This window comes from Dromaius novaehollandiae, chromosome 25 (assembly GCF_036370855.1).
Source record: "Dromaius novaehollandiae isolate bDroNov1 chromosome 25, bDroNov1.hap1, whole genome shotgun sequence".
In the NCBI taxonomy this organism is placed as follows: Eukaryota; Metazoa; Chordata; class Aves; order Casuariiformes; family Dromaiidae; genus Dromaius; species Dromaius novaehollandiae.
Window position 1 is genome coordinate 3914186 of NC_088122.1, and position 13620 is coordinate 3927805.

General features: G+C 44.2%; 1 protein-coding gene across 1 annotated transcript in view; it reads left to right on the plus strand.

Moving 5' to 3' along the window:
* Positions 1-13620, plus strand: part of FBN3 (fibrillin 3) — a 112105-nt gene that overhangs the window by 24159 nt on the left and 74326 nt on the right. Inside the window, exons 5-6 of the mRNA XM_026105397.2 lie at positions 3209-3304; positions 4788-4883. Coding sequence (XP_025961182.1) covers positions 3209-3304; positions 4788-4883 — 192 coding nt within the window. The remainder of the gene's footprint in view (positions 1-3208; positions 3305-4787; positions 4884-13620) is intronic.

The window sequence follows — 13620 nt, forward strand, 5'->3', positions numbered from 1 at the left end:
GGCAGATACAAAGACAGCAGACCCAAAACCCTCTCAGTAGTAGCAGATGATGTAAAAGAGGTTGCTGGCCTGGGACAGGTCACCAGAGGTGTGGGAGTCATGTGAAGTCATGGCAGGCTTTGCCCACGCAAACAGGTCTGCCTGTTGTTTCCAGTTGTTTCTAATGCAAGTAGCAGTGTGTGAACTGGCACTGGCCTGCGCTCCAGATCTCCAAAAGTGATCGTGGGTGTCCATTTGCACCTGACTGTATAAGCAGCCCATCTGCATGTGATCATCCTACTCAGAAACACCAGCTAAAGAGAAACCTGCAAGGAAAGGAGCAAAACCGAGGCTTGATGTTAAGTTTTAAAAAGGCTGATTTGCTAGGGCTGTATGTAAGATGCAGAAAATTAGCGGGATTTTATAAAGTCTTAATGTCTCAGGTGACCATTGCTAGAGACAGCGCAGAGCTTTTTTCCCGTTATTACCCATCTGTAGGCAAGCCATCGTTAACAAAGTGCCTTGCAGACATCTGATTGAAGGCCAGGGAACTAGCCCCCCTCAGACCTCAAAACCACATTCAGGGTGTGACTCAAGGAAGGAAATTCCCAGAATCTGGTTCCAAAGTGCCACGTTGTGCTACAGCCCGGCAGATGTCCCCAGAAAGTGCTCAGCACAGGAGCCTCTGCGTGCCACTGCTCTGCAGATCTGTCCCGTGCTTTGCTGAAAGGAAGGTGCTGGAGCCACAGAAGTTTCTGGAGTGAGGGTCCATATGTTAGCAATCAGAGAGGAATGCAAGGAATGCTGTAAGCAGTATATACATTTGGGCACAGACCTGGCATCCCCCTGAGCCTGGGGTGAATTTCAGCATGCACTTGGGGGGCAGGTTCCTCTGCAGGGGCTTCATCAGATCTGGTGTTCATTCTGGGGATGTTTGGATCTGCTTTTTTCAAGAATGCTTCAGGGAGGTAAAGCAGGCAAATTGTGCATTCCAGAGGCAATAAAAGCCACTCTGCCGCGCTCTGTCATAACAAAAAGTTTGGTTTCTTACTTGAGGGAGTAAAGATATTTTAGGAGTAATTTGCAAGTGACTGTTTAGATAGTAGTAGTACGTAAGCAGGCAGAAAACCTGTCTGCAAAATCTACTACTGAGCTAGCAGAACAGCTGCAAGCACTGATCCTTTCAAATAAAAGGTAGAATTAATCCAGCCCAATCATGGGAAAAGTTAGCTAGGGTAAGCTGTCATTCTCTTTTTTCCTAGAACTTTGGTCTCTGCTTCCCTGGAAAATCCTTACAAAGCATAAGGCCTTTAAATTTTTGGTTGAAAGATATTCTTCTGCACTCCAAATCTGCAGGGGGTTCTAACAGACTCTCCAGTGCCAGCCTTGGAGATAAGTCAGATGGTGATGGGACCTCAGGGCCTTTGGGACCATGGCAAAAGTAAGAAATGGGACCAGCTCTAAGCAGATCCAGTAATAATCTTTACCAGTTAGTTGGGAAAGTTCTGAATGAGCATCAGGGCTCTTATGTCCAAACCCTGAACTCCCAAGATTTCTCAGGTTCACTAAACCTGACCCCTTGCTGTCTGTGTTGATTGCAAGGCATGGGGAAGAGCTCTGACAGGTGAACAGCACTAATGGACAGACACTTCCTACCACCTCTTTTTATTGTAGCTAGGCAGCCCTCTCAGATTTGCTGTGTGTAATTGCTCTCCCAATGTTGATTAATTGTAGTAAGCAGTGTAGGGTGAGAATGTGCTGGAAACAGAGCTGTTTCCTATAGAGACTGGTCTCATGTCTGACAATCTGGGCAATGCTTTGAAGCCTCAAGCTTAGTGTCCTTAATGATTACGCTTTCATCTAAATTTAGCCTGATCCCTGGCCATAGAGCAGTAGGAATGGTAGACATCATGATTAATTCAAGCCATACTGGAAATGAATGGAATCAACATACAGCACATGTGCTGAACCTGTTGAGTACAAAGGTCTGAGATTACTTGTTCTGCTCCTCTGTCCTTCAGGCTTCCTTTGAGCAAGGCGTGAACCGTATAATTATTTCTGTTGGACGCTGCTGAGTCCCGCTATCCTTTGGGCAGACATTTCACTGGCACTGCCCCCAGCGCGCGCGTGTTTGAAACTGCTGTTACACGTGCACACGAGACACAAGTCACAGCTGAGCATCCATTCACACATGCAGAGTCCAGCTCCACCTTTTTCAGGCTGCGAAGTCACGGCCCCCCGATCCCTGGCAGACGTATGAACTGTGGTGTGCATGCTGAAGAACCGTTTTCACATAACTTACTATAACCTCAGGTGCTTGCAGTTTGACTTGCAATTTGTCACATCTTACAAGGGAAGAATGCATTGTTCCAGGCTTTGCAGTCAAGAATGAAAACTGTTTGACCTGTATTTGTAACTCAGTGTTTAGTAGTAAACTATTTAATAATGCATTTCTTAAACACTGAATAGTGAGGAATCAGTTAAAGCCAACACTGGCTTTCTGTCTGCATCAGTGTGAAAATTCCTGGCTCCTATTTATTACTATTATTTTCCTACAGTTCACACTCAGTGTCCATAATCTACTGTGAAAGCTGAACTCCAACATCAAAACAGGAGTAGATCTTATACACTTTTCTTCACAGATTCTTAAATAAAAAGAAAACATCTCTGATTTTAGATGGATCTCAACGGCAAGGCCACACAGTAGTTGTATATGGAAGAGAAATATCTTGAAAGCTGATGATTTTTCTGCATCAAATAAATTCAGACCTCAAGATACAGGTCTTTTAACATGCTTCTATTAAGATGGCATTTTAAAAGTTTGACTTGAAGATTCATGTCCCCTAAATATCTCCTTGTTTGAGATTGCCTGTAGTATTCATGGCTTTTCCCTATGTGGACATCGCATTATAACCAGGTACAGGAACAATAAAAAATGTCTTGCTTCTAGGGAATCAGAACAGACTATGGTGTTTCCTGTTGTAAGCAACTCTGGGGTGATTATACTTCAGCAGCAGTGCAAGCCTTTAAACACCCCGTGATTGATATCCTATCAAGTCTCTCCATTTAACTTGAAGGAACTGGACATTCAAAATCACCCTTAGCTTTGATTCTGCACTGAGACTAGAACAGATTAAGAAAGATCAATTATTACATGTGAAGGTATTCAATTCCCGTCACAGATAGTTTGTTGCATCCTCTCGTAATATTTCCCCGCTTTTCTCCACAGTCCAAACCTGCAGCGTGAGGTGCATGAATGGTGGGAGCTGCAATGAGGAATCTTGCCTCTGCCAGAAAGGCTATACTGGAACATACTGCGGACAGCGTAAGTTCTTGCAGTATCTGCTCTTTGTTCTCCCTGCAGTATATGTGGTGAGCTAGAGGGCAAGGCTAGATTTGTGCAGCCTGATGAGCACAGAGGCCACGCTGCACACGTTGATGCACTGTTTACAGCTCAGACATGGATGTCCCTGGTATTTACTCCTCTCTGTTGGAGTATCAGCTTGCTGTCAGTGGGGGATACGTTACATCTGTGGTGCCTGGCTGGGCTAGGAGGAGGGTTGATGCCCAGTGTTCTGTGCAACCACACCACTGGTTCCTTGTGTCTGGCCTGTGAGCTCAGACTGCAGATCCAAGCTACCATGTGGCACGTGAAGAAGCCCTCACTGAGCACATCCATCCAACACAGGCTGTGGGGGCCATAGGATGTTGCTGACCTCAAAGTCAAGGCGACATGAGTTGTACTTTATTCAGTGAGGTAAGAAGTGAGTTTGGGCTTGAGGGAATGAGGCTGCCTTGAAATAGCAGAACCTAGAAGCATCCATTTTTCAGATCAATCAAGAGTGTGTCATCTTCCAGAGAAGCTCCTACCAGCTAGGTCTTATGCATTTCTCTATCAGCTTTAAATGGCGTCTCTAAAAAGTCATTTCTGTTCTGGAGAGCATCATGTCCTGATACCACTACCAGCCTGAATGGACATGTTTTCAGAACAATGTGTTTGGTTTATTGTCCTACTTTAGTCCCTAAGATGTCCCCAGTACTCCCTCCTGATTATTTTTGAAGTTTGGCCATTTCTGAACTTTCTTTAAAATCCACCCATCCCTTAGGGTGCTTCTGTAACTTTTTCTCAGTGACTCGCACTCCTACCTGTCACATCTGGCAATTGCTCCTGTCATGTCCAGAATTTTTCCACATCCTGTTCATTTAGCTCATCTTCAAGCCAGGGCCTAATTAGTGGCCTAGTCTTTGCTGTCAGTCCTAACATACCAACTGCAGGTTTTCAGTGACGAGTGGCAGGTCTAGTTTAAAGTCAATGAATGCTCGTTTGCTGCAGTATCAGTGTGTGTTGATCAGACTGGTCTCTGGTTCTTTTTTGCTTCAGGCATGTGAGGTAAAATGGCCAACTCGTATCCTCTCCTCATGTTTCACTGTTGTCATGTTCCCCTCTCCTTAGATTTGAACATGTTTTTGCCTTTATGCAGTATCTCATTTGTATTCATTCATCTTGATCTTGACGTTTAAATCTTAGCGCTAACCTGAATGAACTGAGCTTCCGGAGTACAGGAAATCCTCTCAAGTGGAATGAGAGTTTAAAGCCCTTTTATAAATGGGTTCACTCATAAAAAGGAAGTCATTTTCCAGTAAAAAATTCCATGCTTTTCTCTGTATGTTCATTACATGGAGGAGAGCCCTGACTTGTGAACAACATGAAGGAGACGATATTCCAAATCCTACTAGTGCCATGAAGCTCACATTGTAGTTTCCCTGATAGCAGAAATCCACTGACGTTCTTCTCTATTTCTAAATAGCTGTGTGTGAAAACGGTTGTCAGAATGGAGGTCGATGCATTGGACCAAACCGCTGTGCTTGTGTCTATGGATTCACTGGCCCGCAGTGCGAAAGAGGTAAGGAACAGATTTTCATGATATTGTCTCTGACAGAGCAAAGGAGCATGAGTTGTATATGCAAGCCTGTGTATTAAGGATATTCACTTTTGTGTGAATTTCTGCTGGATTCCTCTGCATGATGATATGGCCTTTAACTACGTCCTTATGCCCAAAATGTTCTCTGAGACAGTGTGCAGGATGTAAAGTGCCTAGTGACTGACTATGCCTTCAGTGTCCCTTTGGATACTCCTCATTCCACATGTGCCCCCTTGTAGCTGTTTGTTACACAGGAATAAATCCCTGTGCTGAGTCCAGAAAGGGTGATTTTCTCTAGATCATTTCCATGCTTCTGGTCTTGATCACCTGGGAGTAGCTTAGAAATGCCAGCAAAGCCCTTACCATGAGATCCCCTAAGAGAAGGTGATGCCATCAGCTCCTTCCTAAACACTGACAGAGCAGGCAAAAGAAATATAAGCTGAAATTTTCCAGCTGCCAGCTAATTTTGATGCCCATCATGGGTTACCCTGAACCCCAGCATTCACTGATCCTGCTCAGCACTGCAAGGACTTCTCACTGCATTAACTGCAGCTCTTGTGCAGAAAGGTAATGTCTAAAGAGTTAGGGACTACAGATGTTTAGGGATCACACATGAAATGCTGGTTTAATGACTTGGCCAACTCTGTCAGACAGGAATACACTTCAGTTCACCAGGTCAGCACTTAGCTGCCATATCTGTAAGACCATCCAGTTATTTCACAGAATCACAGAAGCACAGATTTGTTAAGGTTGGAAGAGACCTCTGGGGATCATCTGGTGCAACTCCTCCCATTCAAGCAGGGTCAGCTGGAAGAGGTTGCTCAGGACCATGTCCAGTCAGGTTTTGAATATCTCCAAGGGTGCAGACTTCACAACATCTCTGGGAAACCTGGTTCAGAGTTCAACCACCCTCACAGGGAAAAAGTGTTTTCTTATGTTCAGATGCAACTTCCTGAGTTTCAATTTGTGCTCATTGCTTCTTGTCCTGTCACTGGGCACCACTGAGAAGAGTCTGCCTTCATCTTTCTTACTCCCTCGCATCAGGTATTTATGTACATGGATAAGATCCCCCCTCGGTCTTCTGTTTTCCAGGCTAGACAATCCTGGGTCTGTCAGCCTCTCCGCATAGGAGAGGTACGCCAGTCCCTCGGTCATCTTTGTGGCCCTTCACTGGACTCTCTCCAGTAGGTCCATGTCTTTCTTGTACTGGGGAGCTGGGAACTGGACACAATACTCCAGATGTGGCTTCACAGCGCTGAGTAGAAGGGAAGGATCACCCCCCTCAACCTGCTGGCAGCACTTTTCCTAATGCAGCTCAGGATGCTGCTTGCTGTTGGCCCGTTTCTTGGAAAATAATGAAAATTATCACCAGAATTTAAGATTTTCCATGAAAAAGCTTTTATTTTAGTAAAAACATTTCAAAGGGAAACATCAGGCAGCACTACTTATTGTAAACTTCACACAGTTCAGGGCCAGCTACTCATCCAGGATGAATTGAAATAGCTCCATGAAAAGCCACAGTTTTTCATCAGCAAGAATATGGCTCTTAGTGGCACATAGCTTTGCTGTGTTTCGCCCAGCCATCACGCACTGTATGGCTGAATCAGATTTACCTTTTGGCAGTGTGGGTATGACTGAGGTTCTGGCTCTGAGACACGGAATTTCTGCCCTTCCTGTTGGCTTGGATGGACTTATGACACTGCTCTGATATGATGTTTGGCAAGGGTCAGAGTGGCACAGAAGTGAAACTGAAACACCAAGTAGATGTCCAAATTTGCATCAAATTGCCCTGGAAATATTCCATCTTTCTAGATTCTTACTTTCCTGAGATTGGGATAATTTTGTTTAACTTCCTGTCCAAGGATTGGACTGCCCTTGCCTTTAATGGCTTTTTACAGTTTAGGGATTTTTGGAAACATGATTTAGAGGGTGAGATAGGAATAGCAGTTGGTTTCCGATAGCCCAGGCATCAGCCAGTCCTGCTTGAGTAGCAGCCAACGGAAATACGCAGAACTCAAAATAGTTGCGCAGTGTTCCCTGGATTACAGAAGTATCTACTGAACTTCATTGCACAGGTGCCCCTTAAAAGGCTTCCTCTGTGGTTTGAGCCTCACATTTATTGGGTGCAGAGAAGGGAAAGCTCTTTAAAAGCTTCCATATACATTTACAGAAGCAACATTACATTGTTCCATTCTCCTCCTTTGTACTGTACTGCAAATGTGGATATTGGTGGAGCATTTGTATATTTTTTAATCACCCTCACACAAAGAGACGCATTCTTTCTCACTCGAAGGCTTTACCTTGCAAGCCTTCCTCCCCCTGAACCCTAAATCTGAGCTCCAGCACTGTCAGTGGAGCTGCTTGTTCTTTCCCTCGCTCACAGATATTTGAAATATTGAGATTCGTATATTGATAAGGACAATGGTTGTATTTGAAAAGGAACCTGGAAATTTCTTAAAGAAATTTCTGAATACACTGAAGCCAGGAGGGACTGAAAAACCTAACTGAATTTCCTCTGCCTGTATGGTAGGAGAGGGGGAAGGAGAGGGGGTAGGAGAGGCAGGGAAAGAAGGGGATTGAGCAGGGGCAGACTTTGGAGACATCCTGTATAAAATTCTTTAAATAAAGCAAGCATTTTTACAAAGCCTTTAGAGATTTGGTTTGGTCCAGACTTGTACTAAGAGACAAAACAAGCTCTCCAGCTGTGTATACACAGGTCTTCCCTGCCAAGACAAACAGAGTGCTTGCTTTCCTAAGAGATGTTAAAAGTTACACTTTTCAAAGAGGCTCCTGGCTGGGTTGTCTGTGAGTTTGCAGCCAGGTGAGGTGGTTGTGACTGACCTACTGGCAGTCATTAGTGTGGCAAGGAATAACTTAACTCCTCCATGGAGAAACTGAGCTCCTGTTCCCTCAGTAGGCATACTAAGATGCAGTCCCTAAGCACCAGACTTATGGAGACATGATCGCTGTTGAGTTTCTGTGCATTTTCTCCATTTAAAGCACCTCTGGTGTATGACATTTTTACAAGCATTCTTCAGTGTTGCCAGTAACAGGATACTCTGGTAGCAGGCTTGGAAGCAACATGGATCCGTCCATAGCTCCCAGTTTAACTCTGAGTTTCATTCCTAAAGATTTTTCTGAAGAAGGATTAATTGAGAGCAGACCCTGAAAACTACTGGCTTTGTGCGTAGGAATTCCACTTTTCAGCCCAAGGCTCTTGTAGCATGGCTGGATACATGGTGGAGCACTCTGGAAAGTCTTCTGATTCCTGCCTGCATCTCTTCAGGGAGCTTCTGCCAATGCCAAAGTTACTGGCTAGTGAGGCTGAACATCATTCACCTTCCTCCTTCCCGCACAGAGGAGCTGTTGTGATGTTTCTGTTGGGATAACTGTTAGCTACTAAGTGCAGCACATGGCATTAAGCAATAAAGATGCTCTCTGGCATCCTTGTGTCTGCTGTTTAGAGTGCAAAATGAGATACTCTCCTGGCTACAGAGTATAAAGACAATAGCAGGTAGCTTAAGCTGGCTTTTATTGCCTTCAGAAAAGAAAGCAGAGGTAATGAGATACCTATGGTCCTTTCCCTCTGTTGTGTACAGAGACGTCTGCTGATAGGAACCGATCTGGATTAGCAGATAGGTCCACACCCAGCCTGCAGAAGGGAGGGAGGATGTGCTGGAGGGTACGTATCTCCATCCCTCCTGGTCCTGGACCCAGTGCTGAAATGGGACCATTGGTTTGAATCACAGCTGGGCAACATGGAGATTTCATGTTCCGAGTGTAGGACAAGGCAGTACGAGCTCTGCAGCTCCATCCCACGTTTAGCGCCTGTGCAACGTTGTAGTCGACAGAGTGATAGCAGCACTGACAAGGTAGGGTTCACTGAGCAAATGAAGGCATTGCCTTTAGGTTGAGTGGATACACAGGGGTGATCAGTTCTGTCACAGACGTCTGCACTCCTGACTTCTACATTTAATCAAGTGAATCCCATTTCTGAAGTCTTCAAAGCAGGAAGGGCTTTCTGAGTATGTGTTGTGGCTAATCCAGATGTAATAGAGTTTAGGCAAGAATCCCAGGTTGTCATGCACTGGGTTGTCTGATGTTGGACTTTAAACCAGTTCATCCTTATGGCTTTGCAATCTATAAATTCCAGAACTTTAACAGTGTAAAGATAGTTGTCTGCAGTTTTTTCTGTGCTGCAAAACCCAGCATGGTGTCGCGATCCCAGATTGTTACATGCACATACGGTAATGCCATGAAAAGATACTAACTTGTTTCCAGGAACACAGAGCTGCATTAGTTCAGCTAATACTTGTGCCAGGGAGTTGGGATTCTCAGAAAGTCTCATTAGCTTTTTACCAGTGCAGCTCTCTTGTTTCTAGTTCCAACACTAGTGTGGCCATTAGCTGCTGTATTGCACAATGTAGGAGTGCTTTCGTACAGAGGATGGGTCTTGGTCTAGACAGGCAAGCATTGAAAATTATGCCCATCTGTGTTAGTGAAAAGGAGGCATTCAGAACCCACAAATCTATCAGATTACAGATGCATTCATATTTTTTATTTCATTTGGCTATAAATCATAAAAAGAGATATTATAATTTAAAATTTAACTATAATAATCTGAGCTCTTGAATACTCAGCAACAGCTTCTGCTGCCGTACACTCCACAAGTTGCACATTCAACAGCTTAGGGCTCAGTAAAAGAGTGCTTTGTAATGGAAGCAGTCTAACAACCTTCACACTTCATTCAGGAAATACTCCACTTCAGAGGTACATACCTTAATAGCTAGGTGCTCAAAGAATCTTAGCATCATTTCCTCCCTCTAATTGACATCTTCTGGGATGAAGAACTAGTGAATATATTGTATAACTCCAGCAATCTTGGGTAATATGAACTCACATTACATCAGTGTCAGAGGAAAAGCTGCAGTACAGAAAAAATAACTGTGGGGAGAGAGGCTAATTCTTTTTAATAGTTTTCTGGTGCTTTGCAACCCCCTCCCCCCCCCCCCCAAAAAAAAAACCCCAAAACAAAACTCCCACCATTTTGATGTCTCTGATTTCACCCCTCTTCAAAGCAGGAAAAATTTTAGTTTAGAAAAATTTTATTTGAGGTTTAATTTGGGTGTTTTCCCATCAAAATGCTGAAGTGTCACTGCAAATGCCATTTGTTGCCTCTCATGAAAGTGTTTCATCTTTTATTTTGGAAAGAAAGAGTTTTAGAGTAGCATTGTTGCTCTTTGTGGAGAACTCAATGATAATTTCCAGTATCTGTAGCTTAGAGCAGTAGGTGCAGGAGGGTCCTAAAACCTGAAAGGTCCTTAGTAAACAACACATGGTACATGGGAAAAAGGACAGATATTGCAGCTCAGTACCTTTTACTGTAAAACTGTTGCTAATCTGCCCATGTTTTCTTCCTGTATCCATATCTCCATTAATTTACATATATCAAGATACAGGTTTTTTTAATTTATATTTTAGCACGTACATATATAAAGTGGATCCCTTTTGATCTGCACTCAGGGAGGACTTCTGGGTCTCCACAATGTGTCTGTATCTATATCTGTAGATTCTTTGAAGTTTTAAAAGGGTTTTGATGTCTTTTTTTCTTTTTTCCCCACCAAAGACTTTGGTCTTGTGAGCCCAGGGGTCTGTATAACTGCTATCATTCTGGTCCTGGAAGAAATCTCCATTAACAATGAATAAAATTGATACAGATCCCCAGATTAGAATGTTTTTATAAGCTATATCCATTCATCAAAGATCTTCAGTATATAGGACAACACTTTCTCCCATCCTTGTAATTTCCAAGCGTATTCATGCCATTTAATTTCTGTCAATCTAACTGCCCCTCATTTCCATTGTTCTCAAATATTTAAGCACTGAAAAATTGCCTAAGGAGGCTGTGAATTTTCCATAGCTTCAGGTGTTTAAGAACAGGCTATACAGACTCTTAGGTCTACTTCTACTAGAGTCAATCCTATCTGCGGGCAGGAGAAATTCAAAAATATCTTTGAGGTTCCCTCCAGCTATAGTTTTTCTAATTACAGACACCCAATATCATGTATAAACAGAATATATGCAACCCAGAGCACTATCGTGTAATGTTCCGATGGATGCTAGTGAGTCTCTCAGCGTAAACTGCACTTTAATCTGCTCAAATTTCCAGATGGTGAGAAGTTGCAGAATACTCCATTATTCTTGCTTGTAAGGCCTCCTCAAGCCCTGCTCCTGAGAAGAGTTATTCAGAGAGGCTTAGTCTCAGCTTTTCTGTTTCCTCTTCATAATTTTTTTTTCAAATTTTCAGTTTAATTTGGAGGCTTAGGAGAAAAGAAGCAGCTACACAGGATATGTTTGATCCCCATGTGTAAGCGCAAAAGCCATAACAGGAAGCAGCCAACAGTAAACATGGTCCCTTCGCTCACTCTTTTCTAGCTCAGATCATAGTCCTGAACTTCCAAACATACTGCTGTTAGTGAAGTAAATCAGTAGAGCTGTACATATTTCATATCTTTAGCTAGAAACTGCCCGCAGAGCACAGGTATGCAATAACATACATCATGGTAGCAGGAAAGAGACTGCAAATACTTCACTGACAATTCAATGATATCCAAGATAACACAAAAAGCCTTTGTATTTCAGGGGAAGGTATGTCAAATTCATTAATTTGAGCTGCCCAACAGAATTTTTGTTGTGGGGATGTATCTCAGCTTGGCAAATATATCTCCTCTAGACTGTGTATGGTCATGCCTGAGGTCCATACACGTAGTGAAGCAACCCCAATCCAGCCGCTCTGCTAAAAGGGCATGTGGGAACACATCATCTAAAAGATGATGTGGGAAGAGACACAGCAGCAATCCTGGAAGAGTGGACAGCTCCCAGGAACATGGACTGGGATGCGGCTACTGCTGTTGAAAGCCTCAGTTTTGTTCAGGAGCTGGGAGCTGAGACCATGCATCACTTCGAAGGAATGAGCAAAGACTTGAGCCCAGCTTTGGGAAGCTGGTGAAAGATTGAGAGAGCAGAGGAGAGGTTACCTATCTGTTGTGAGGTTTTCTACCTGTTGTGCTTTTCTTCTGTTTGTGTCTCTGCACTGGGGTGTATTTTAGTAGGACAAGTGGAGCCTTTTGCTTTGGTCCTGTTCTGAAGGGGTAGGAGACACTACATTTTTTCATTTATACTGGGCTCTTTCCCCTGCTATCCAGGAGCCTGCCCATAGCCCTGATCTCTGCCAAAGGAGTCTGTGAGGCTCAAGGCTTCCACCTGGGGCAACTTGGGGAAGTGTCTGGAGCTATCGGACACCTATGCCACTCTCGACACCTCCATGCGTGCACTGAACGGCCAGGCAGTGATACATGACAGTTCACCAGCTAGCGATGTCCTGAGCCCACGGTGTCTTCCAGAGCTGACAACACAGCTTGGCAGCGCCAATCCCTGCTCCAGTCCTCCCAGATATTTCTGTGATGCAAGTCCTGGTCCTGTGTTGCTGTGTGTGCTTTGTGCCTGGGATGTTACTGCACTGGAGAGCCCTTGGAGGAGGGCTGTGTGTGGAGCTCTATCTCAGGTTTCATCAGGCTAAGACTTTGACAGGAAACTGTAAAAATAGGACAGGAAAACTTAAAAAAAAATTCTCTTTACTATTTCCTTTGAATGTGTTTTTGCAGCACTTGGAATGTCTGGCCTTATAAACTGCCTCAGCCAGCTTTTTCCTTTCTGCAAATGTCCAAACAGTTAACCATAAGGAATGCGGCTGTGTTTGTATGAGGTAAGGAAATGACTAGGTGGAGAAAGTATTCCATGAGAAGGGAGCTCTCTACAGGGACCCTCATGTTGTTCTCCCTTCATCTACCATCTCCCCTCCTGCAAAAGGAGTCACAGATCTACACGGCTACAGAGACTTAACAGATATTTAGAGCTGCGTTATACGCAGGGACCTATAATCTTAATTCCAAACCCTCTATACTCACATTTAGTACAGTAGGAACAATTTCAGGGCTTTCGGTGGACTTGTGTTGGGACACATCGGTTTGTTGTTTGGCTGGTGGCTTTTGCACGCTGTTCCCCTGTGTACTTTTGCATACGTACCTGTTAATGGTCTTTCTGTAGGTGGCAAATGAATTGCTTCAGTAGGCAGGACATCTGCAAATTATCAGCTCTTAGGTCCCTAAGGGCATTGCCAGCCTTCTCTGGGGACTCTCCAGGGAACACCGTTATTATGGGTGGCTAGCGTCGTGTGGGAGTTTTTTGGGTAGAGGTTTGCACAGGGCGTCTGCTGGATTAGTGCCTTGCCTTGGTTGCATTAGTACTTGCTCCCTTTCAGAGCTGGGCTGACTGGCTGGATGTCTGTGGGTGCTCTCTGCTCCAAGACCTCGAATGCTACAGACAGACAGAATTGCAAGGCTGTGCTCCCCTGGCCTGGGGAGCAAGCCTCCCACTGATGGAAAATCATGCGCTGACAATAGGAAAATAGATATCAGGCTCGATATCTGCTCTTCCTGTTCCTCTGAACTCGTGCTGGAGCTTTCAGAAAGCAGCGTGGAACGGTGCCAAAGCCTGAGGCATGTGTTGTAGTGACCTCATCGTGGCGAGGTCTGTGACTCCCCAGGGATGACTTACAAGCAGCATTTGTCAGCTTTAAGAAAAAGCCTTCAGCAAAAGCATTGTTTATTATGAGAAAGGAATTTGATTTTTAGCAAAGAAAATCTCTTCTTCCTTGCTG